Raw genomic sequence first — 25,133 nt, forward strand, 5'->3', positions numbered from 1 at the left:
AAAAATAAATAATGGAAAAGTGGTGCATGCATATGTATTCACCCCCTTTGCTAGTAAGCCTCTAAATAAGACCTGGTGCCACCAATTACCTTCAGAAGTCATGTAATTACTTAAATAAAGTCCACCTGTGTGCAATCTAAGTGTCACATGATCTCAGTATATATATATATATATATATATATATATATATATATATATATATATATATATATATATATATATATATATATATATACACCTGTTCTAAAAGGCCCCAGAGTCTGCAACACCACTAAGCAAGGGGCACCACCAAGCAAGCTGCACCATGAAGACCAAGGAGCTTGCCAAACAGGTCAGGGACAAAGTTGTGGAGAGGTACAGATCAGGGTTGGGTTATAAAAAAATATTAAAAACTTTGAACATCCCACGGAGCACCATTAAAGCCATTATTAAAAAATGGAAAGAATATGGCACCACAACAAACCTGGCAAGAGCGGGCCGCCCACCAAAACTCACGGACCAGGCAAGAAGGGCATTAATCAGATTAATCAGGCAACAAAGAGACCAATGATAACCCTGAAGGAGCTGCAAAGCTCCACAGCGGAGATTGAAGTATCTGTCCATAGGACCACTTTAAGCCATACACTCCACAGCGCTGGGCTTAACGGAAGAGTGGCCAGAAAAAAGCCATTGCTTAAAGAAAAAAATTAGCAAACACATTTGGTGTTCGCCAAAAGGCATGTGGGAGACTCCCCAAACATATGGAAGAAGGTACTCTGGTCAGATGAGACTAAAATTTAGCTTTTTGCCCATCAAGGAAAACGCTATGTTTGGTGCAAACCCAACACATCTCATCACCCCGAGAACACCATCCATGGTGGGAGCATCATGCTGTGGGGATGTTTTTCATCAGCAGGGACTGGGAAACTGGTCAGAATTGAAGGAATGATGGATGGCACTAAATACAGGGAAATTCTTGAGGGAAACCTGTTTGTCTTCCAGAGATTTGAGACTGGGACGGAGGTTCACCTTCCAGCAGGACAATGACCCTAAGCATACTGCTAAAGCAACACTCGAGTGGTTTAAAGTGAAACATTTAAATGTCTTGGAATTGCCTAGTCAAAGCCCAGACCTCAATCCAATTGAGAATCTGTAGTATGACTTAAAGATTGCTGTACACCAGCGGAACCCATACAACTTGAAGGAGCTGGAGCAGTTTTGCCTTAAAGAATGGGCAAAAATCCCAGTGGCTAGACGTGCCAAGCTTATAGATACATACCCCAAGAGACTTGCAGCTGTAATTGCTGCAAAAGGTGGCTCTACAAAGTATTGACTTTGGGGGGGTGAATAGTTATGCACGCTCAAGTTTTCTGTTTTTTTGTCTTATTTCTTGTTTGTTTCACAATAAAAAATATTTTGCATCTTCAAAGTGGTAGGCATGTTGTGTTAATCAAATAATACAAACCCCCCAAAAATCCATTTTAATTCCGGGTTGTAAGACAACAAAATAGGAAAACGCCAAGGGGGGTCAATACTTTTGCAAGGCACTGTAGACAGGTGTTCAAATACTTATTTGCAGCTGTATCACACAAATAAATAGTTTAAAAATCATATATTGTGATTTCTGTATTTTTTTTTTAGATTATGTCTCTCACAGTGGACATGCATCTACGATGACAATTTCAGACCCCTCCATGATTTCTAAGTGGGAGAACTTGCAAAATAGCAGGGTGTTCAAATACTTATTTTCCTCACTGTATATATACAGTGTCTTGTGAAAGTATTCGGCCCCCTTGAACTTTGCGAACTTTTGCCACATTTCAGGCTTCAAACATAAAGATATGAAACTGTAATTTTTTGTGAAGAATCAACAACAAGTGGGACACAATCATGAAGTGTAACGAAATTTATTGGATATTTCAAACTTTTTTAAATTAATAAAAAAAAAAAAAAAAAAAAAAAAAAAAAAATATATATATATATATATATATATATATATATATATATATATATATATATATATATATATATATATATATATATATATAAAAAGGAGTAAGAAACAAGTAAGAAAGGTATATCTTTCGTCTATTCCTGGTACAGTAGTTCTTTCTGAAAGTTCTCACGCCCTTCAGATATTTTTGGTTGTATCCGGTTAATGACTTATGACGTAGAAAGAGACGCAAGCGCGCGACGGGAAGGAGAAAAGCAGGAACAGCGCAGTGTAACCGGGGGATCCTGGTGTCTGACAGTGACACATTTGTTTGGAAAGATTTGGGCAAGTGAATAGTGAGAGATCAGATCTAAGAGACGATATCAGCGTTTATCCTTTGCATAATACACGACTAGAGGACGAAAATAAGCTGAGTCTAGAAATAAAGAGCAGTATAAAAATGGCTAGCAGGTGAGTCGCGCCTCTGGTGCATTCACAGCCTTTCCCATGAAAACCAGTGTCACGTAGATTCTCCGTAAATACATTCTCAACAAACATGTTCTATGAACAAGCCCAGTAAATTTCGCTAAGAAATCGAGTAGAAATACTAAAGCGAAAATATTTTCAAAGTGTGGGGCGTTGCGTCTCATAAATTTCAATCGCGCTTGTGCAAAATATTGCAAGGGATTGTGGGGAATGTATTTTTCTCACTGCATTGGTCCTCTTAAGAAGTCGGGCAAAACAAAAAGGCTGTGTTTATTATTGTTTTATTTGTGCCTGTTATCTTGCATGCATTGCTGTTCTGACTCTATCTGTGTTATTTTTCTAATGCATCATTTAAGATGAAATTTGGGATGCTGTGATCGACATGTCTAGTAAAGAACGTTCAGAAGGAAAAAAGGGGTATGTAATATATTGATGCATACAGTACTGTTTAAAAAGCCATTATTTACCACTTTATATTAAACCTTGTATAAGTAATTATTAAGTACCAAAAAAAAAGTTCTTTTTATAGATAAACTGAAATTAATGTAAAGTTCACAATGTCTTATTTATTTTGGAGAAATGTATGTAAATAGTGAATTTGGTAGTATTTCAACTCAAATGGTGATATTGTGTATTGCACATTAAACATATGGCAATATTTTAGCGATGGCATATGTTTTACATGCAAGTAATATGCTCGACAATATGACAACATAAAGGCTGGTTACTTGTTATTATTGTGATTGATGGATTGATTGATTGTTTGATTATTTATTGATTTATTTATGTCAACAAAGCAAATTCCTTGTAAGTGCAAACTTGGCAATAAAGCTGATTCTGATTTATTTGCAGCTCACACCACACAGAACTGTATGCTCAGGTCCCAGCAACATGTCTGCCAATCGTTTACTCTCCAGTGTATAACATCACCTTTATGGGTCTGGAGAGACTCCATCCGTTTGATGCTGGTAAATGGGGCAAAGTTATCCACTTCTTAAAAGGTAAAAACACTAAGGAATTTTTTTTTATTCCTCTAATTTTCTTGTTTATCTCCCAGTATTATATGAAAATAATGTAGAGAAATATGTATTGAGCTGTTTTAGTTGTTGTGTAATAACTTTAGGTATGTCATCTTGATCAGTGAAGTTGTCATCAAGTTCATTTTGAATGTACAGAACTCGTCATAATTTTGCCTGAATTCACATATGCAGTCAAAGGGTTGATTTATTATCTTTAACAGCAGCTCTGACAAAGTGCTGGCTACGAGAGAAGCCACAAGGTTTATAGCTGTTTCTGTTGAAAGGTTTATATTAATGCAGTATTGTTTCTTTGATAACAGCTTATTCACAAGGACTTTTATGGAACATGCTCTATATAATCAAAGACTGTTAAAAAAGTGAAAAACCCCACAAACATTTATATTTAACATTTCTTGAATGAGTCACGTTGGGAAAAAGTAAATAAAAAATAATGCAATAATATGCAAACTTCATAAATTCATTAAACCCTTACTTTATTTATAATAGACCATAGGAAACAATTTAATGTTCAAACTGTGGAAATGTATCATTTTAAAGAACATATAAGATTATTTTGAATTTGGTGGCTGTAAAATAAAAAAAAAAAAAATAAATAAAAAGTTGGGACAGGGCCATGTGTTTCATCCCCTCTTATTTAAACAACAGTCAGACTAAGGAGACCAGTTGCTGGAATTTTGGGAGAAAAATGTCGTCTCATTAATTTCTCATAAAGGATTCTTGCTGCTCAACGGTCCTGGGTCTTCTTTTTCATATATTCTGTTCATTATGCACCAAATGCTTTCAATTAATGAAATGTCTTGGCTGCGGCAGGCCAGTTCAGCTACCGGATCTTTCTGAATAAAGCCATGCTGGTGACAGATGCAAAGGACATCTCTAAAGTTCCTCCGGATGGAAACGTGAAAACCCATGTATACGTTCACTTGAATTTAGAAATGACATGGTAAACTGTGTTTACAGACCATGATTTCTGAAGGTGTTCTTTAGCCTATGCAGTAGGCTATGAGGCTATTTTTCACTGCAGAATAATGCCTGATGTCAATGCAGTGCCACTTGAGGGCCCAAAGATCATGGGTACAAAATATAAATTTTCACTCTTGCACCTTGCATGCAGATTGCTCTAGATTCTCAGATTCCTGATGAATTTACTGTAGATAGAGCTTTTTCGAGTCTTCATAATTTTATTTTGAGAAACATTATTTAAATAATAATAATAAAAAAATACAATCTGTTTGTCTTTACTTCTGGGTTATTTTGCCTCCCTAAAATATTCCCTCAGCTATATTATTTACTTGGCCCTTAATCCAGACTTTTGTTGCCCTTGTCCCAATTTTTTAAGACGTGTTGCAGTTATGAAATTCAAAATTAGCTTTTATATATAAATAAATATGGTACATTTACTGAATTTAAACATTTGTTCTGTTTTCTACTTTTTATTGTAAATAAAATGTGTGTATGAGATTTTTAAATAATTGCATTCTGTTTTTATTTACATTTAAGATAGCGCTACCATTTTTATAAAGCTTCTCTTACCCAACTAGTTTTGCTAATGATGTATGGCAGTTCTGAGATCATGAGACAATGAAGCCTTCTGATGAGCGACAGCAATATCAGACAAAAGACCAATTAGTGACACTACCAGACAATGCTGTATTTACTAATGGTTGGCAACCATTTTTCTGTTCACACATAGAGGAGCAGTTTATCACAGATGAGACCATTGTCGCAGCAAGAGAGGCGAGTGAGGAGGATCTCCTGGTGGTTCACACCAAACATTACTTGAACAGACTCAAGGTATTTCCTTGTCTTTACACCAGTCAGTACATTATTTAACACTTGCTGAGATAAAATGGTGCTTCTCAAACCCTCCTGCTTTGCTCCCATTCAAACGGATACAAAAATCCAACCAATCAGCAGCTAGTTGCACTTTCAGCATAGGCTAGATTTAATGACTGTAACTAAAAATATTTATTGGCTCCACCAAAATAAAAAAACAAACAAGCATTTAATGAACAATTTTTACAAATTGGTTTTCTTTGTATTTTGTTTGAAGGACAACAATTGCATCATGTGTGAAATTATAATTAGTGGGCATAGACAGATCTCTAAATATACAGTGTTTATTGTTGCAGATCTAAATGAGAGGGATGATAAGACTTCAAATCGTAATAGTCAAGCATACACATTGTTCATTGCTCTTTCCTCTGGTAGTGCAAAATGCCATCGATCAGACTGAGATATTAAACGATGACATTTACCATTAAAGTAATTGTTATACATGATGAATCGTTTTTTAAAGCAGATTATGTTTACCAGCGTTTAGTACTATTTTATCATTGCATTTTTAAAATGCTTTTTATATTTATTGAGAGCCCAAACAGCAACACTAATCCTAGCCCTAGCACATGATAGTATAACATCTATACTTAAGTATGGGGAGACTTTTAGTTTAACTTCACTACAGTTTAAAGTCAAACATATTACTTTTTTCTCAACTACATTTTGTGAAAACTGTTGTTCCTTTTTATTTATAAGTGGAAAAAATGTGTATTATTACTTTCAATTTTAGAATTTTATTAATAGTGTAGCGAGTGAAGTTTTAAGTCATCGATGATGTACTGCAGCTTTATATAAAGGTAGGGAAAAGTGAGAGAGAGGGAGAATTAATGGGTACAATAGGGGATTATAGTCATACTTTGGATACATTTGAAGTCATCTTTTATACTTTTACTCAAGTGTAAGTTTAAAGGAAGCACTTTTACTTTTAATGGAGTAATATTTTACCTACTGTATCTCTACTTTAACTCAAGTGCTTGCTTTTTGTGTACTTTGTCCACCAATGCATTCTCCTGGTGCAGGTGAAAGATGTCTCTGTGTTACTCTTAGTTCTGTAAGAAAAAACAAAAAACAAAACGGAAATTCTGACAAGAAAGGTCAAGTAGTAATGTCTTAATGACAGTCTAATGACAGTCTAATGGCCTGTCAGTTAAAAAAACCTCCCCATCTTGCAGTAGCATAGAACCTGGTTAGGTGTTTCGAGACTTGTCTTTGGAGAGAATACGGACGTATGATTTTCTAGTTAATTAGAATTTATTTATTTAGAATTTATAACTCCAATTCAAAACAGCTGGAATCATGATCATGTATCTAATGCTAAAAACACTAAAAGGCCATTCTGTGCAAATACTGTGCAAAACAATATATTATATATAAGTAATAAATCTGACTTTTTAGGTTAACAAATGACACAGTGAAATGTATCTGTTACTGTACATTCCACCCTTTTTTGGCTTTGATATTTCCTTCTATCACTGACAGACTAACTGATAAAATGCATGCACAATTAAAAACACCCCAAGGAACGCTTCTTCCCAGGTTCCTTTCCAGAACGAACAGGTCACATCATTCCTATTTTTTTTTCTCTCTTTCTTTCTGTCATTTCTTATTTCTTCTTATTTATTTATTTATTTATTTATTTATTTATTTATTTATTTATTTATTTATTTATTTATTTATTTATTTATTAATTTTAAGTATGACTCAACCAAACTCCTTTATTAACTCTTCAAGAAGCCTAAGTTAAGGGACTCCCTAATGCTCAGAAAGCACAAGCCAAGGTCAGTGTGTGGCCTGGCCACTGCCTGTGTTTACTGATGCATGACTCAGTGCAGTGTGAATCACAATTGCTCTCCATGATATGAGCATGAATTGACAACAGAACACTGGGGAATTACCACTGAGCCAAAATTTGTTTTCCACCCTCAAATTTGACCAGCATGAGCCTGTTCTCAGATGATGGACAACGTTTGTTCAGTTAGAAAGTATCAGTTCTATAAATTAGACGGAGTTCATCACCCTTAAAAATGCCTCTGTCTATTTATTCTCTTTCTGCATGCAGAACGATATCTTGGAGGGCTCGAGAGAGGTATATCAGCTTCACTATGGCCAAATTTATATATGCTTTTACTATTTTCTAGTGCTGTGTAACATTCTCTATAGGGCTAAAAGTATTTGGACACCTGACCATCAAGCCTATATCTGCTTTTTGAACATCCAAGTTTCCAAATTTAGTTTTTCTATGCTGTTATTAACTTCACTCTTTTTTGAAGGCATTCTCTTAAATGGTGGAACATGACTAGAGTTTAGCTTTTCAGCCACAGGAACATTAATGTGGCATTAATAAGGCAATGAGTGGTGTTGGGTGAGAAAGCCTAGGGTACACTAACCATTCCAGTTTATCCCAAAATAGTTGGGGTTAAGGTTAGTGCTCTGTGCAGGCCAATCGAGCTCTTCCACACCATTCTTAACAAACAATGTCTAGAGACCTAATATATTTATGCCTCTCAGTTCCAGTGAAGGAAAACTGTAATGCTACAACATACAGAGACATCCTTAGCAATTATGTGCATTCAGCTTTGTAGCAACAGTTTGGAAAGGCTTCACACTTGTGTAAGATTGTCCGGTTTCCACATGCTTTTGGTCATATAAGGTACTTGTGTAATGATTTGTCTCAGTAACTCCAAACAGCACACTGACACTAAAGGGCCAAATTTTAATTTAGGGTATGATTTACCTGATTGTGCGAAGTTCTCCAAAAGTATTGTGTGTTTCTCTTAATGACTGTTATAATAACACTTAAATGCTTTTGGAAACTATGGCCACAATGTTAATGCAAATTATATGATTTGTGTGGTGGTCTGGGAAAATGCATCAGATGTCATTGTAGCTGAAATTCAGGAAAACAGAACAAAAATATGTTGGTATGAATAACACATCTTAACATCTAAATAAGAAAACATACATGTTTTTATTTAGGTTGCTTTCTATCTTTGTCTTTGCTGCCTGCATTTCTCATGCAGTGAATGTCAGGGATTGCCAGCAGTTTGTGGAGAGCTGTTTACCATCACATTTAAATGAACTTGTTGAACACCCCATTTCTGATTTAGTAATCCTTTGCTGGTATAACAGCCTCCACTTTTCTGGCTATGGAGATTTGCTAATTCAGTCACATGAGCATCAGTAAGGCCAGGCATTGATGTGAGCTTTCATGTTTATCCCAAGGGTTGAGTTGATGTCAGGGCTCTGTGCAGGACACTCAAGTTCTTTCACATGAACTTTGACAAACCATGTCTTTTTGGTTTGTCATAGGGCATGGACATGCTGTAACAGGTTTCCATTTCCATGTCTAATTAATATTGACAGGGTCAGGATTATGTAATTGTAATTCTCTATCATACAAAGACATTCTGTTTAATCGTGTGCTTCTTTTTGGCAACAGTATGGGGAATGTGTACATATGGATATTGTGTTCAGTTGTCCACAAACTATTGTCCACATAGTGTACACGCAAGACATGGAGAAAGCATAAGCAGTTAAGTTTATACATGTTTGGACACAACAAAATAAAAACAAAATGCAGTGATTTGCAAATCTCATAAACACATTTTATTTACAATAAAACATAGAAAACATATCAAATAGAAAACATATCAAACATCACAGTGGACAAGGGACAAGGGCGAAAATCAATATTGGATGCCTTTGATTGCCGGGCACTTAGGTGGCAATGCATTTAAAATAGTCAAGATTTTGTACTGAAAATCACTGCATGGGCTCATTAACACCTCCATAATTCAATGTCTGTGAACACAGTTTGCCATGTCATACACAAATGTAGGTTAAATCTTAATCATGCAAAAGAGAAGGCCTATGTGATCCAGAAACGCCACAAACCTTTCTAGGACAAATCAAAATGTTAATTTGGAAACCACAGACACCATGTCCTTCAGACTAAAGAGGAGAGGGATCATCCGGCGTGTTATCAGTGCTCAGTTTAAAAAGCTGCATCTCTGATGATATTAGAGTGTATAATTGCCTGTTGAATGTGCTCTATCAATGCTGAAAGGTATATACAGGTTTTAGTGCAAAAAATGCTGCTACTCAGGAAAAAATATTTTCAGGAAAATCATTGCATATTTCAGCAAGACAATGCTAACTGCATCTATTACAATAGCATGACTTGGTAGTAGAAGAGCCCGCTTGCAGTCTAGACTGTTTACCATTAAAAAACATTTGGTGCATCATGAAATGTAAAACACAACAAAGGATACCCAGGACAGATAGAATCCTGTATCAGACACACATGAGACAACATTCCTCTCACAAAACTTCAGCAATTTTTCTCCTCAGTTTCCAGATGTATGCGGACAGAAGACTTGCTACACAGATGCTACACAGTGGCAAACATGGCCTTGTCCCAACATTTTTGAGACTTGTTGAATCCATCAAATTCAAAATGACCTTATTTTCTCAATTTCCTTATGTATTTTGTTTTATTATGAATAGAATATGGATTCATAATATTTGCAAATCATTGCATTCTGTTTTTTTTTTTACTTTTGGGAGGTTGTGATTGGGGCTGTAATCAGATAGAGGCTCTCAAAACACTCCTAGTCTGTCTGTAATGCTTCTACATTTTATCATCATCAAAATGGAGAGGAGGACAGCATTCTACAGATGACTTTAAAAAGGTTTTCAAAATGCATAAACTATCTAAAAAAACCCAGTAAAACAAAATTTTTTCAGTGAAAAAGAGATCAGTAAAGTGTTAATACAGAGACTGATGTGACTGATGCTGAAACTCAAATTTAGAACTCAAGTCATTTCCATTTATAAACGTATACGTTTTTTTTTTTTTTTTTTGAGAAATGGGCAGCAATAGTTTTTTTTCAAAAGTAGGTTATAAATGTTGCGGTAGATGGGATGTCTTTCAGTGGAATTGAAATAAATATTGTATTTGTTTCCCTCTTTACACTGGTGACAACAGGATATAAAATGCTGTTTTACTTCTGGTTGTCATACATGCAAAAGAGAAACAGTTAAACAGCTAGCAGCCTTCAGCACTTTATATTAGTAGAAAATCTTTCCCAGGCCATCATAAATGTTATACTTTTTTTGTCTCACAGGTACTTTGTCGTCCCGTTTGTTGTTGTGATCTGGTTGGCATATAAAATGTAATATATAAGCAAGACTTCTGTTTCAGCGAACAAATGTTTTTTTTCTGTCTCCAGTGGTCTCTGGTGGTTGCCACTATCACAGAAATCCCTCCTCTTGTTTTTCTACCCAACTTCTTGGTGCAGCGCAAGGTGCTGAGACCGTTACGCACCCAGACTGGCGGTACTATTATGGTAGGCCATTAGAGAATCTCACACACAGAAAAAAACGATTCCAAAGACCTTTAGATTCTGTGTTATGTGTCATGTTTCAATGTTGCACTTTCATTTTAACCACAGATTTGACATTTTTTTATCCTTTTCCTATTGGGTGTTTACTGGGTAGTGCCACTCTCTGCCTTACATCTCATCTTATACCTTTGCTTGATGGAGCAACCAATTTCAATATTCCATAAAAAATTCAATTTTAATGTTCCATTAAAAAGCAAAAGTTAATTTTCCATCACAGAATGTAGATTTATAGCAGCCAATAATAACCTCCTCATGCTCTGGGTCTGCCATTTTTCTGTCTCAGCTTTTTTAAACATTGTAGCATTGGCAATAAGAGGTGTATTGTCATCGGTCAGGAACACACTCCACTGGACACATTTCAGTGTTTTATTAAAAAAAACAAGTCCTTTCCTTTGTGGCGTAGTAGAGTCATTGTGGACACCTCATTAGCTGGAGCAAGTGCAACCTGGGGAGGAATGGCTTTATTTGAACATCTACATGACACCCGGATAGCAATTGCTGTATTAAGCCTGACATCCCCTTTTGAAATTATTATAGGAATAGACTTATGACTGGGTTTTTTTTAGCAGGCAAGATAAGCAGCACAAGGGAAGCGTGAATGCTGTGCTGTCAAAGCTAAGTGTGTGTTTGGAGAGAGTTTCAGGAATTGCTAATAAGTTAGTTAAGCATGGAGAAGTGGATGTTTGAACAGGCTAATCACAGAGGGAGGCATCAATCACTAGTGTGGCATACACTTGGGATGTAGTTACTTTCTTTAAGGTTTTACTTCTGTCATGTTTCACTGAAGATACTAATTATTTTAGTTCATAAACAGTTTGTAATACGTTGATTTGATGAATATGAATGCTTAAATACTTAATTTAAAGATGCACATCAATGGCAAAAATGGCTAAAATGTTTTAAACCCTTAGTCCTCTTGGCTGAGTTTAAATCATATATAATAAATATGAAATTTAAGATTGGCTGCTTTGGATTCATCCTGACCAGCATAATTCAGGCTAAAATTGCTGTGCATTATGTTGCTTTAATCAAGAATTAGTGTGCAAATATTGAATTAACGGTTCTCTTTGGATAAGTATGTAGTAAACCAATAAATATACTTAATCAAATGTGAATTTAAGCAGCATTACAACATTGCTGACTCAAATATAGTGTGCCGTGTGGTAAATAAGGAATAAATCGGGGCTCCCCAGTGGCACAACAGGAATAACATGCATTCTGCTCATGTGAAATTTGGGGAATCCAGTGATGCCTCAGCCATCTGTAGCCAGGAATGTAAAGGAGCCAAACTGAATATGTTCTCTGGGTGGGAACCCCATAACATTAGACCAATGAAATTGCAGAACGGGTTTAAGGTGAACCAATGAAACTCTTTATATTAAACCACATCATAAATATGGATGAAGTTCCTCTGACGTTTGACCTGCCGCTCACTTGGACTGTCAACAGGAAATGCGAATCATTCGTCATGCTGAAAACCACCGGGCATGAAAAAACACACTTCACCTGTGTTCACAGCTGCACGGCATCGGGAGAAATGATTCACCAATGGTGATTTTTAAACGCACGACGATGCCAAAAGATAAACTCTCGAGAGAAATAGTTGTGAAAGGAAGGGGAAAGACAGTGAACAATGACTTCCTTGGTCGGCTACTGTTTAGATACAAGCCGTTGTAACGCGTTGAGTCTGGGTCAAGGGAGAGCTCGCTAACTCCAGTTGCAACAGAAATCATAGAAGCACAGACAGGTTTCCAAAACTCGTGCTTTTTTATTTTTCTTGGCAACAGCATTAAGGGTTAGTCAAAGAAACTTAGAAATAAGCATCAGAAAATAATAAGGACATATTCCTCGGTCTTGCTCACATGCAGTAATACCGGAAAAAATGCGGCGGCAGGCTATTCCCAAAATGCCTCTCTGCTCTTAAAGGAGCCACAACATATTTCAACCGTGTAACAGGCACTGTCGTTAAAGTCTGTGTAAAGTTCATTAGTTTAATTGTAGGCTTATTTATATTAAAAATTTAAATCTTTGTAAAATTCAGTGGGTGCGGCTTATATTTGTGTGTGCTTAAAGAGAAAAAAATTAAAGATTTAATAAAGTGGATGCGATGAGGAATCTGTTAAACAATTTCTTCCTGTTATAACTTGCATATTAGCAGGATATTGTATTTTTTATTAAGAACTATATAATAATACTGAGTAAATCATTTTGCTTTCAAAACAGCATCAGTAATTAATGCCATGGATTCCGTTACAGTGTTGCAAAAATTCCTGTGAGATTCTGGTCCATGTTGACACGATTGCATCACACAATTCCTGCAGTCATTTTCAGGTGGACATTTCATGCCATGGTCAAAACTGACTATTTTTTCCCCATTTTGATGGATGAGGTGAACATTACCTAGAGCTTCTTTTTTATATCTTCAGGATTTTATAGACTGAGTAAATAATTACATGAATGAGGAGGTATACCACGGCTCCGTATTTACTGTTATATTAATACTTTCTCCAGAAAACAAAAAACCAAAAAATGCAACTTTTAAAAGGTCTCTTTCCAGAAGCTTAACCATTTTACAGTGCCAGTTTTACTTTGACCAAACAAATATACTGTATAAATAAACAGATGATTTTCATTGAAAAATCCTATAGCATGAATAAGAGCTTTGCACACTCTTGACATTCAAACAGTTTTTTCAAACTTCTTGTGAATCTTGCCGAAGGTGTTCTTTGCTAGATGGATATTACTTTCTGACTTTGTGATTCAGTTCATTCTAGAGAAGTTTATTTGGATTCAGGTGCCATTACTGGGCAGGCCAGTGCATATTAGATAACCAGTCGACTGTTTGCTCTCAAAACACATACAGATTTTGGACATTCATATACTTTGTCTTGTTGTATGGTGAAGTTGGTTAAAAATAGTCCAGACCATAGCTATAGTCTAGACAGAATTGCATGCTGTGGATAAGGAATGGTTGCATTGTTGGTTCAATATACCTTTCACCTGGAATTAGTCTCCAATCCTCTCTGCTCCAAAACAACACCCAAACCAGTAACCTTTCATCTACATGTTTAACTGTGGGTGTGAGGCAGTATAATAGCATTTTCCCTTTTACAGTGTTGTGCATTACTTTTTCTGTTTGAGCCAGATATATCAAATTTGGACTCCACAGAACTTTCTTCCAGTCGTTAACTGTCTAGTTCTTGTGTGATTTTGCCCTTTATCTAGTTTGTTGCACGAAACACGAATGCGACTCAAAAACGATAAAAGACTAGGTGTTTCCAAACTTTTGACAGGCATTGTAAATATATGGTTAATTTATTAAAAATAATATGGCTTTTAAATTTGTTTATTTTTAGGTGTACAGAGTGTGGACTGTGCAAGTCTGTGTGAATTTGCTGTTATTACATAATTCTTGTATTAGAACAAGCATATTGAAATACAACTTCTGTAAAACCTGTTATAAAAAAAAAAAAAACCTTCTGACCAATCACAGCAGAGAATTTATTAGCACTGTGGTAGGTATAAATAATAATTAGTGATTGCGTAAGTAAGCGATTATTTGGGAAGCATCAGTTTCTCCTTATATAGCTGTGCCAGATGGTGATGGTGAAGCAACAGTGCGACTTGGAGTTTGTGATAAGTTTGTTTCACATCACTCTTTCTGTCTCTCAGATAGAGAGTGTAATTACGCCACCTGTCTAGCCCTTCTCATTCGCGACCATGCGCTGCTAATTGACCACCAGTCTGGTCTGGCTTTGGAGCAGCATGTGGCAAAACTTTGAGGAAGAGTTAGTGTGTAGGTGTTCAGAATTGGTTTGCTGGAACACAGGAAAAGAGTGGATTATAAAGCTTTGTGTCTATAAACCAAAATCTCTTACTCAATTTCTGCAGGTCAATGCTGGGGATGCTGTGTACAATTGTACAATGGTATAGTTCCTTTTTTTCCTTCATCAAGACTGCATTTACATTTTCATTTACATTTATGGTGTTTGGAAGATTCTCTTATCCAGATAGACTCACACTTATCTTATTTATGCGGCTGAACTGTTGTGGGTTTAGGGCCTTGGTCAAGGGCCCATGAGTGGGAAAAGTGCGTCTTAACCACTGAGCTGTGACTGTAATGTGATCTGAGCAGCCAAAGTACAGACATAAAGAATATGCACAAATGTGTAAGGTTGCTGAAGGCAGCTTTTAGTCTTTCTTTTAGGAGCCAATGTGCCCCCCACCCAGAAAAACAAAAAAACATGTGGCATTTTTTTGGCCACGCTGACACATGCTGTGCAGTCTGTAGCTGTGTGCCGCTGGCAGCCATGTGTGACGCTCCCTCTCAGCTTAATGTGTGTGAATTAGGGTAGTGGAGAGCTATGAGATGTGTCAGTGATTGATGGTTCCATCAAAATGATTCTGGTTGACTTCTGGCTCACATTTGAAGCGGCAGCTTAATAGCTTTCCAAAAATGTAATACATAGGCCAATATATGCAAGCTATTCTACCCGAATCACTGAAGGATGATTGCAATTTCAAACATTTTGTGCTTTAGCAGGTGGGTCCTGCATTGAGGAAATAGAGACTATTGGCAGAGGGAGGTGGTGGGAGAGGAATGAAGGGTGAAGAACAAGAGTGAGTGAGAGAGTGAGAGAGTGAGAGAGTGAGAGAGTGAGAGAGTGAGAGAGTGTGAGAGAGAGAGAGAGAGAGAGAGAGAGAGATGCTTATATAGAGAGATGGGGCAGAAAGCGAGAGAGAAGTGCAAGAGTGAGGGATATGCTGCCTGGTGCCAACACCTCTCTGATTACTTTGTCATCATGCAAAGCCTTGTTCTGGGACTCATGGGAATTTGCTGCGTCAATAAGACTATACTGTATCTAGAGGTGTGTGTGTGTATATACATTTGCCAATGTAACTATAGTGCATGCGTTTTCACTGTAACTGTATAAAGTGTGTGTGTGTGTGTGTGTGTGTGTGTGTGTGTGTGTGTGTGTGTGTGTGTGTGTAAAGGTCCTGCTGTGGCTTTTGGTGTATGGTGTATTGATTAGATGGACTTTTCTCACAAGGGCTTGCCTCTGGATTACTACCTGAACTTGCACATAAACATGTGTACACTTAAAATAAAAACAAAAATTTAACTTGCTAAAAATGCTGGGATTAATAACTCTTTAGAAGATTTTTGCTATTTCTTTTCCCTGGAGCAGAAAGAGTTAAGGGCCTTGATCAAGGGCCCAACCCTGGCAATGCTGGGGTTTAAACACACATTGTGATCCCAGATTTTTGTAGTATGTAGAGTTTATAAACATTATACACCTGTTCCTATAAAAGCAGTTTTCAACAGAGACATGATGAGATGACAATATCTTTTACACGATCCTGGGATTTTATCGCAAGTTTTCTGTACCTTATCTCTGTATTTTGCTTGTGACCGTGCACTCAGAAGCCCATATTTACTAAGATTGTTAAATTGCCATGATGTTATCTGATCTAAAAGATACGCCCAGAAGAGTAACATTTAAACTTGCTGATATTTGAGAAATATGGCTCAGTGAACAGATAAAAACAAAACATTATACATTTTTCAATTTATAAATGATAGAAAAATAATGAATTTGAATTTAGATGGCTTTGCTTAATGCTGTTGTATTGCACTTGCCATATACCATATTTACTGCAAAAATTAAAGAATGTTTTTTAGAAACTTTAGATTAAGACAAGTGCTTATCTTATCTTTTGGGGTTTTTTTTTGTTTTTCTTCATTTAGTGTTCAAATGATGGAAATCAGCTTTTACAAATTAGATACCTTGTGTTTTGAACCTTTACATAGAAACCGTCTAGATTGCATATTCATTATGATGTACTATTTTTTTACTCATTTGAATGATGCAATCCTCTGTAGAGCCTGTAAGATATTCTGTTTGCATGGTATTGAGTTTGTGCATCTTTTTTTACACATGCAAGTCTTTATTTGACCATTTACATGGTAAAATTTACAATTTATGTTGAATATTAGTGAGAAAAATATATCCTCTTTTCATATTTCGAGATACACTGACTGACAGACACAAAGAAACTTGGACACACCTGTGCACAGGCTTACTGACAATTCACAGCTGAAAATTAGTAAAGAGATCATACAATGTTTATTTAATCTTCAGCTGTCTGATTTCGGTGGACTCATGCCCAGTGTAGCTTCATAGTCCTCTTCTTAACTGAGTACTCTACACACATGTAAAGAGTGATTATTTAAATCAGTGTCTTTCATCTCTATCTTCCCTCGTCATAAGAACTTCTTCTCAGTGGACATTTTTTCTTCTATGCCCTATAAAACACTGGAGGACAGTCTTGTCAAAAATCCTTTCTGCCTCCACTAATCATACCACAGTCACTGAGATCACATTCTTCCCTATTCTGGTGTTAAATGTGAGCATTAGCTAAAGGTCTTGACCTATATCTGCATGATTTTATGCATTGGGCTGCTGCCACATGATGCATGCCAATGTGTAACTCACTCATACACTGCCTGAAGCTGAGAGGATCATGGAAACCATTTCAAAGATTTTAGATTTTGTCATATGTTTTTGATGATCTTTGTTTCCCGCGTTTCATTTCAAACGTAATGCATGTTTAAAACAGTACTGTGAGAACTTTGCTTGTTTAAGTACATTCAGAGAGAATGGAACAGCGTGAAGCTTTTTGGAAACCTAAAAGTATTTGACTGTTCATTTGTGCCAATAAATCAATGCTAAAGCCCTTCATCTGAATAGCACACACTATTTTAATTTAAACATGTGCAAAGTTGTCATTTTCCTCTTTCTTTTTCTTTCTTTTTTTTTTTTCTTTTTTTTTTTTACAGCAGCCCTCCCCATTTCACAGCTTTAATAAAAGCATGTTTCAAAGCCTCTGTTAAAAATTGCATCATCATGCATAATAAAAAGTCACAGATCCAGAAACATGGCCATTTCATAACTTTTCAGATGCTCTAGAAACTCTTTAAAAAAGTATTACTGTGTGATGCCTTTCCCTCTAGCTGAGTGCTTTACATGCCATTTTAAGGAAAAAATAACATTTGTTTTGTTTTATAGGCTGGAAAGCTCGCCATGGACAGAGGATGGGCAATTAACATTGGTGAGATCTTTTTCATAGTCTTTCATTTTGTTTAGCCTAAAATTTTACCTCGTTACATTGCTGTTAAAGCAATGAAAAATGCTGCTTTTTTGTTTTATTTGTTCGTATTGTATGTAATTACTTTGGGTTGTTATTAAAAAATGATTATTATTTAGCAAAAGCACTGCTGTGACATCAACAGAGAGATTCGGAGGAAACGTTTGCTAAGCTGTTTTGGGTTCTGACTGCATTATTATAAAACATGTACAGAAACCTTAGTCCTTGATTTGACCAGGTTTGTAGGGCCATACAATCAGGAGCCACCAGGCAGGAGGAAAAGAGGAAGACCAAAACGGAGGTTTATGGATGTGGTGAGGAAAGAAATACAGGTAGTTGGTGTGAAAGAGGCAGATGTAGAGGACAGGGGGTATAGAGGCGGATGATCCGCTGTGGCGACCCCTAATGGGAGCAGCCGAAAGAAGAAGAATCAAGCCTTTCTTATAGGTTTATAAGAGAGATGGTGGATTGTGTTTCTGTATCAACGAAAGTTGGTGTTTGAATGTACCAATGCTGAAAAAGATATGCGGTCCTAATCTAGAGGCATTGTTCATAAACTGTAAACCTTTCGACTCGCTGTGGGAGTTTTCCTCTTTCAATCTCGTGAATGTGTACGTTCCTCCAGACACGTGCGTGAGACGGAGCAAAGGTACCCAGAATCTGTGAACTGGCAAAATACAGACAGCATGTTTCATGTCCCAGTAATATATTGGATCACTGTTACACCCTAATAAAGGATGCATATTACTCTGTCCCACAAGCAGCTATGTGTCTCTCTGATCACTGTCTAGTTCATCTCATACCAACCAACAGGTAGAAACTAAAATTAGCTAAACCTGTACTGAGGACTGTTAAAAGATGGACTAATGAAGCAGAGCAGGATTTACAAGCCTGCTACGATTGCTCTGACTGGAGTGTTTTTGAAGCTGCAGCCACCAATCTGGACAAGCTCATGGAGACTAAATTCATACATCAGTTTTTGTATATGTGGATCCCCACCAGGTCATTCTTATCATTTAATAATGATGAACTGTGGTTTACAGAGAACAGATTCATCATGCCAAAGAGGATGCTTACAGAAGTGGGGATAACATCTTGTATAACCAGGCCAGGAACAAACTAACAAAGGAGATTAGATTGGCTAAAAACACCTACTCTGAAAAGCTGGTGGGGAAGCAGTTTTCAGCCAATGACCCAGCATCAGTATGGACTGGTCACTGGGAACATCACCAAGTACAAGCCACCACCCCTTAGTCTTTGGAGACTCAACAACTGGCTGCAAACCCCCCTTCCTTTCTCCCCCTCCATTCAAACTGTGCTTAAGGTATTTGTAGAGAATGTGAAACGAGTCTTCTGAAGACAGACAACCAGGAAAGCTTCAGGCCCAGATGGTGTTTCACCTGCCTGTCTAAAAGTCTGTGCTGACCAACTGGCCCCCATCTTAACACAGGTCAGATCTTTAACAGATCACTGGAACTGTGTATAGTTCTCTGCTGCTTTAAACGTTCCATTATCATTCCGGTCCCCAAAAACCCCAAAATCGCTGGTCTTAGTAATTACAGATGATATTCTACGCAATGGATATTGTTTGTAAACTTTAGTTTAGCTTTTGATACTATCATTCCTGACCTTTTCTCAGCCAAACTGACCCAGATCTCCGTGCCCACCCCAATCTGTCAGTGGATCACCAGCTTCCTGACAGACAGGCAGCATATTGTGAACCTGGGCAAACTCACATGCAGGTCTCTTACTATTGGCACTGGTGCTCCCCAGGGTTGCATTCTCTCTTCACTGTTCTTCTCCCTGTACACAAATGACTGTACCTCTAAAAACTTCTCTGTCAAGCTCCTGAAGTTTGCGGACGACACTACAGTCATCAGCCTCATCCAGGACAGAGATAAGTCTCCAAGATCTTCACTCCTCCAGAGTGAGAAAAAGGACTAAAAAAAATCTCTTTGGACCCTACACACCAAGCCCACTCTCTCTGCAAATTGGTCTGCGCTACAGATCCTCGTCCACCACAAATGGATAGTGCATAGTAAAGTCTATATTCGGTATTTATTTATTTGTATTGGTGTCTTTGTGTATTTTTTTTATTACCTTTAAATATAATTTTAAGAATTGGGAAAGTGTTTCTATTTACTTTCACTTTGGTAAATCAACTTGTCCACCACTTGTGATATTCCTGCTATCATATGTGTAGTGGATTATTTTTAACACAGCAGATGCTGGTGTGTGTTGTGTTGGCATAGCAGCTGTAAATTTTAGGTATGCTATACAAGCTGGAGCTAAATCGGGGTGTTTGAGCTTGGAAATCACAGAATTTGCTGAAATCCAGCTTTGCAGGACTAGAGTTGTGAGCCTTTGTCTTGAGATAAACATGTAAAAAGCCATTGAGCATGCATTATCCAGGTGATAGACTTTGTTGTTGTATTGGAAAACAGGATTCTTTTTTCTTATAGCACACCAGTCCTGCTATCTACCCAGTGGGACTTTTTTTTTTCTTTCTTTATAATGGGATCTCCTGAGGAGTTGTGCATGGCTGATAGCACTCGATCTGTCTATCTGTCTTTCTGTCTCAGGAGGAGGCTTTCACCACTGTTCCAGCGAAAAGGGAGGAGGTTTCTGTGCATATGCCGACATCACACTTGCTATTAAGGTACAACCATAAAATTTCAGAATAGCAAATTATGTTTTAATAGGGATTTATCTCCTTTTTTGAATAATAGACTGCATATATTTTAGTAGACATAGATAATCCTATTTTATCTTCCATATCTGCCATTTACTGTCCCCCTCACATTCTGTTCCCTGCTTAGCTTAAATTGTAATGTTTAAGGAATCATTTCAAATTTTTTCAAGTCTTTTTTTTGGGCAACACAGTCATATTTATTTGAACTAATCAGAATATTTTGCTAAATATCTTATATAAACCATTTATGTATTCCTTTTGGGCATTGAAAAAATATTGCAACAATTTTGGGGTTAAAATGTCTCAAGATGTAATAATAATTTAGACTGTCAGCTTTGGTTGTTGTGATGTATTAACTTTTTCGGAATTACAGGCATTTGTTATAGGCTTCCTCCCATTTTCAGAGTCAAGAAACTGGACAATTATAATGATAAATATAAGGGTCATTTTTACCTAATGCAAACTCTTTACATTCAATAAATTATGGAAACCATATTAATAACTAAATGTGGTATGCTTTGAATCCGGAGACCTTGCCTTTTTTAAACGTTTCTTTTCCCTGTCTTCTTGGTCCTCATTTATTCATGTTAATCTTGGTTTCATTTGAAAAGAAGAATCTTGTTCCAGTGCTTTGCCTCTTGATGCAAGGTCTCCTATCTACATTTATAAAGCATCTCTTGATTGTAGACTTTGACAACAATTGCCTACCTCATTGAGAGTGTTCTTGATTTGGTCATATGTTGTAAAGGGGGTTTTCTTCACCAAGGAAAGAATTCTGCAATTATCCACGTCTGTTGTATTTTGTTGTATTTTTTGCTGTTGCTGAGTATGCCATTGCATTATTTATTTTTAAAGAAAGTACCAAATTGTCAATTTGGCACCTATTGTTTCTAATGTTTGTGCTATCTCTCTAATAGGTCTGTTTTTGTTTTTTTTTAATCCTAAATATGGTCTCCTTTACTTGCATCAACACCTCTTGCACCACATTTGTTTTCAGTTTTCATGAACAGCTACCACATGCAAATTCAACATAGTCAATTGTCCAATTAATCTGAACCTGTAAAACTAAAATATTATAAAATAAATGTCTGTAATTCCTAAACATTCAATGCAGTAGTTTTGTTGGATTGTGTCACTATACTAATGTACTGATTGCAACATCTAAGAGAAATGTATTTTATATGATCTTAATATACATTGCAGACATTATCCAGCAACCATTAGGCAAATCTTTTGAGGATTTTTAAGTCCTTTTCTTTTTTTTTTTTTTATATATAAAGAAACTTTTATATATAATCAAAGGATTCACTGTTAACAATAGTCAGCTTGCTAACCTGAGCTAAGCAGACAGGTCTACTGAGAAGATCATAATGCATATTTCTGAGGTACATAATGCACCATTAAATTGTTTGTCCCACTATCATGCAGTCTTTGTATAGAACTTACCAAAATAAACAGTGCCTGTTTACTACTTGTATGAAAAGGCTCTAATTGCAAAACTTCAAATAAAAGAAAAACGATATAGATATAATAATATAATAATTACCATATTATCCATTTTTATACTTACGACCAGTCCTTTTTTTTATGCTTAAATCCACCTTACTACATTCAGCTCAATGGGACCTGAGCCAAGATCATCATATGCTGTTTAATACAGAAGTAATTCTTTATGTTTTATTATGAAACTATAAAATCCTGACCCTTGTGGGTTTTCTCTGTACAGTTTCTCTTTGATCGAGTGGAGGGCGTCTCCAAGGCCACCATCATCGATCTGGATGCTCATCAGGTGAGCAGCAGTAATTTTCTGTGGTACTACAAAATAATTGATACTATAGACAGGATAATGCCTTCTGTTTAGCACTGCAATCAATTGAACTGCTGTTTGCCCATTCATTGCCCTTCTGCATTACATATGCACCAGTTCTTGTTCAGTTCATGTAGCACAATATGAAATCTTATTCTTTTATTTCCCTTTTTATATATTATTTGAACATGCTTATATATGCAATGCAGAGGTTTTAATTGGGCCTTCAGTATGCCATTACAGTAAGTGCAGGTTAATTATTGTATATTTAAAAGGATGACATTTAATACTTGTGACAGTTTATTCAAACCATTTATTATATTCTTACCAGCCACTTACCAGCAACAATAGGAACACTCGAACAATACAGTTTAGGTGTAGTAGAGTTTTGATAGGAACATGATCATTTGGATAAATGTTTTTTTTTATCATTTATGCTTCTCCTGATGTGGGAGGTGAACCCAGTAGATTTTCAAAATCGCTGGTGATGTAAATAGCTTTTGTCAAAACATGACATTCATTTACTGGGGTTTCGAAGAACAGTGTAGATGACAGTTTTCTCACTTGATTGCTTCAAAAACTACTAGCGATAGAAATGGACGTCATTAATGTTGTCCATCACTGGTGAAGTATCTTTTTTTTAAACCCACAGTAAGAATACAGTACAGGGGATAAATAAAACTGTCGTGCCATATTTTTTCCACCTTTAATGTGATACAGCAAAGAACACAATTAAAGTGAAAACAAGTCAAAAAGAAAAAAAAAAAAAGCTGGTGTAAATATAGAGATTCAGAGTATACAGAGATTATTGTGTGTGTGTGTGTGTGTGTGTGTGTGTGTGTGTGTGTGTGTGTGTGTGTGTGTGTGTGTGTGTGTGTGTGTGTAGAATGAATATCAATTTTGCAGATGATCTTGCATACCCGTCTTGCATTTTTACTAGGTTACTAATTAATACATACTTAATCAGCTATTAATTCTTGGTTAATATCTCTGTGCTTCCCAACTAGTCTAGCAAGGCAGATTTCCTTCATCTAAATTAACACATTGGTAATGAGAGAGAGAGAGAGAGAGAGAGAGAGAGAGAGAGAGAGAGAGAGAGAGAGAGAGAGAGATTATTGAGCACCTGAGGAAAAAGGGGACAAAAGGAGAGACAAGCAAATGCATTAAGAAATGTTTTAACCACAGCCATAATTTGCTTTAACCGAACACAGTTGAATTTTTTGCTGGGAAAAATGTGCAAAACAAAGCTCTTGTAATTAAATATAACATCTTATAAACAGTCTTTCCTTCATTAATAATTTTTTTAAGTTGTTAATTTTCGAGAATAAAAAAATGCATGTGAGATTACAGAGAAAACAACTTACAGTAAAATTTCTCTGTCCCACCAGTCAATAAAAAAAACCCATAAAACTACGTCATATGTGAAATCCTATTCAGCTAATGGATCATATAGTACTTTCTAGACACATGTTTTTTACTTGATTACTCTTAGGGCCTCACTATTTGCTTATATTTGATGTATGTACTAATTTTTGTCTTGCTGAAGTGTCAGCAAGAGATATTCAGCTGTCAAGCTACATTTATCTAGTTAGTTAAAATGTCATTAGATAACACTAGATATATGCATTCACTTCCATGCTTTGAATGTTTTTTCGTGTCAATAACAAGTATGTAACCTGAATAACCTGGAAATATATGGCCAGTTAAAAAGGATTTGGAAGAAACCAAGCTGTCCATCCGTTGTCCAACTTACAATATATTCTGTCACGTAATTGATCAAGTAAGGAATAAAGCACAGTGAGACTAGGCATGTAAATATGTGATGAATAATCTACAATATAGGGTATACTGTACATCATAATATTGCTTACAACATATTCATGTTAACAGTTAACAACAGTTAAGCCTACTCCATCCACTGAAAAAGTAGCTTCTGTTTTTATTTCAAATCAGGAGCGGCTACAAGGGTTTAAATAAAGACAAACTTCCTAAGCATACTGTGTTTAGGACCCAATACATTAGCATACAAGCCAGCACGATTTCCATTCTATATCTGGTTGAAAGAAAATACCACTGTGGTTAGGAAGTTCATAGCTGCAGATATGAGAGTGCAAAACGAACGCAAAGTTCAAAGCCAAGCTTGAGCCACAGAGAGCTGCCTGACTCAGACACCCTGTGAGATTCACAGTGAAGCATGTTGAAATTTAAGACTGTTAAAAAAAAAATGTTGTGTAGTGTTTTTGTATAGTTTTTGAAATTAACTTGGCAATCCTGTACATTGATGAGGCTTGGCCACAGAGTTAATGTATAATAAGACAATCTAATGCACAGCTTTTGTTTTGTTACATGTAATTGAAAGAAATTTTGTGCAGCATTACAGTACATCCCTAAAATCCCAGAGAGAAGATATTGTCTTCTCTTCTGTTATAAAGCGGAAATACTGTGAACAGTCACTCAATCACCAGCAATCTTATTTCTCACTTATGAATAATGAGCCAAAGGTACAGTAGTTAGCTTGTCATGTTACCATACGATTTTGCCTGTGGTCATGTGATAGTTTGTCACAACATAGTTTATGCATTCAATTCACAATACATAAGAATGCCATGTTTTTCTGAAATGTAGTGAGGAAGAAAAATACATATTATATTGCACATTAAAGTGTAATTGTTTCCTAAAATGAAAGGGGAAAATACATAAAGTACTTAAGTTCGTAATAGAATACTCAAAATACTTTCATTACTGTTCAACACTGTCAAAGAGCCGTTACATACTGTAAAAAATGGCAATGCATTAGATCAAGTGT

General features: G+C 36.2%; 1 protein-coding gene across 4 annotated transcripts in view; it reads left to right on the top strand.

The window, feature by feature from the left end:
* The first annotated feature begins 2,126 nt into the window (after positions 1-2,126).
* hdac11 (histone deacetylase 11) overlaps positions 2,127-25,133 on the top strand; it is a 38,332-nt gene continuing 15,325 nt past the window's right edge. For 2 of the 4 annotated variants that reach the window (XR_014532246.1, XM_083534246.1), the window contains exons 1-9: positions 2,148-2,383; positions 2,755-2,815; positions 3,251-3,399; positions 5,129-5,229; positions 7,334-7,360; positions 10,506-10,622; positions 17,750-17,792; positions 20,411-20,487; positions 22,247-22,309. Coding sequence is in view for 3 of the 4 variants with exons in the window: in XM_083534246.1 (XP_083390372.1) it covers positions 2,781-2,815; positions 3,251-3,399; positions 5,129-5,229; positions 7,334-7,360; positions 10,506-10,622; positions 17,750-17,792; positions 20,411-20,487; positions 22,247-22,309 (612 nt within the window). In the remaining variant the exon portion in view is untranslated. Of the gene's footprint in view, positions 2,384-2,754; positions 2,816-3,250; positions 3,400-5,128; positions 5,230-7,333; positions 7,361-10,505; positions 10,623-17,749; positions 17,793-20,410; positions 20,488-22,246; positions 22,310-25,133 lie in introns of all 4 variants that reach the window. The other 2 variants (XM_083534247.1, XM_083534248.1) reach the window with 2 other exon arrangements.

This window comes from Silurus aristotelis (genome assembly GCF_946808225.1).
Source record: "Silurus aristotelis genome assembly, chromosome: 28".
NCBI lineage: Eukaryota > Metazoa > Chordata > Actinopteri > Siluriformes > Siluridae > Silurus > Silurus aristotelis.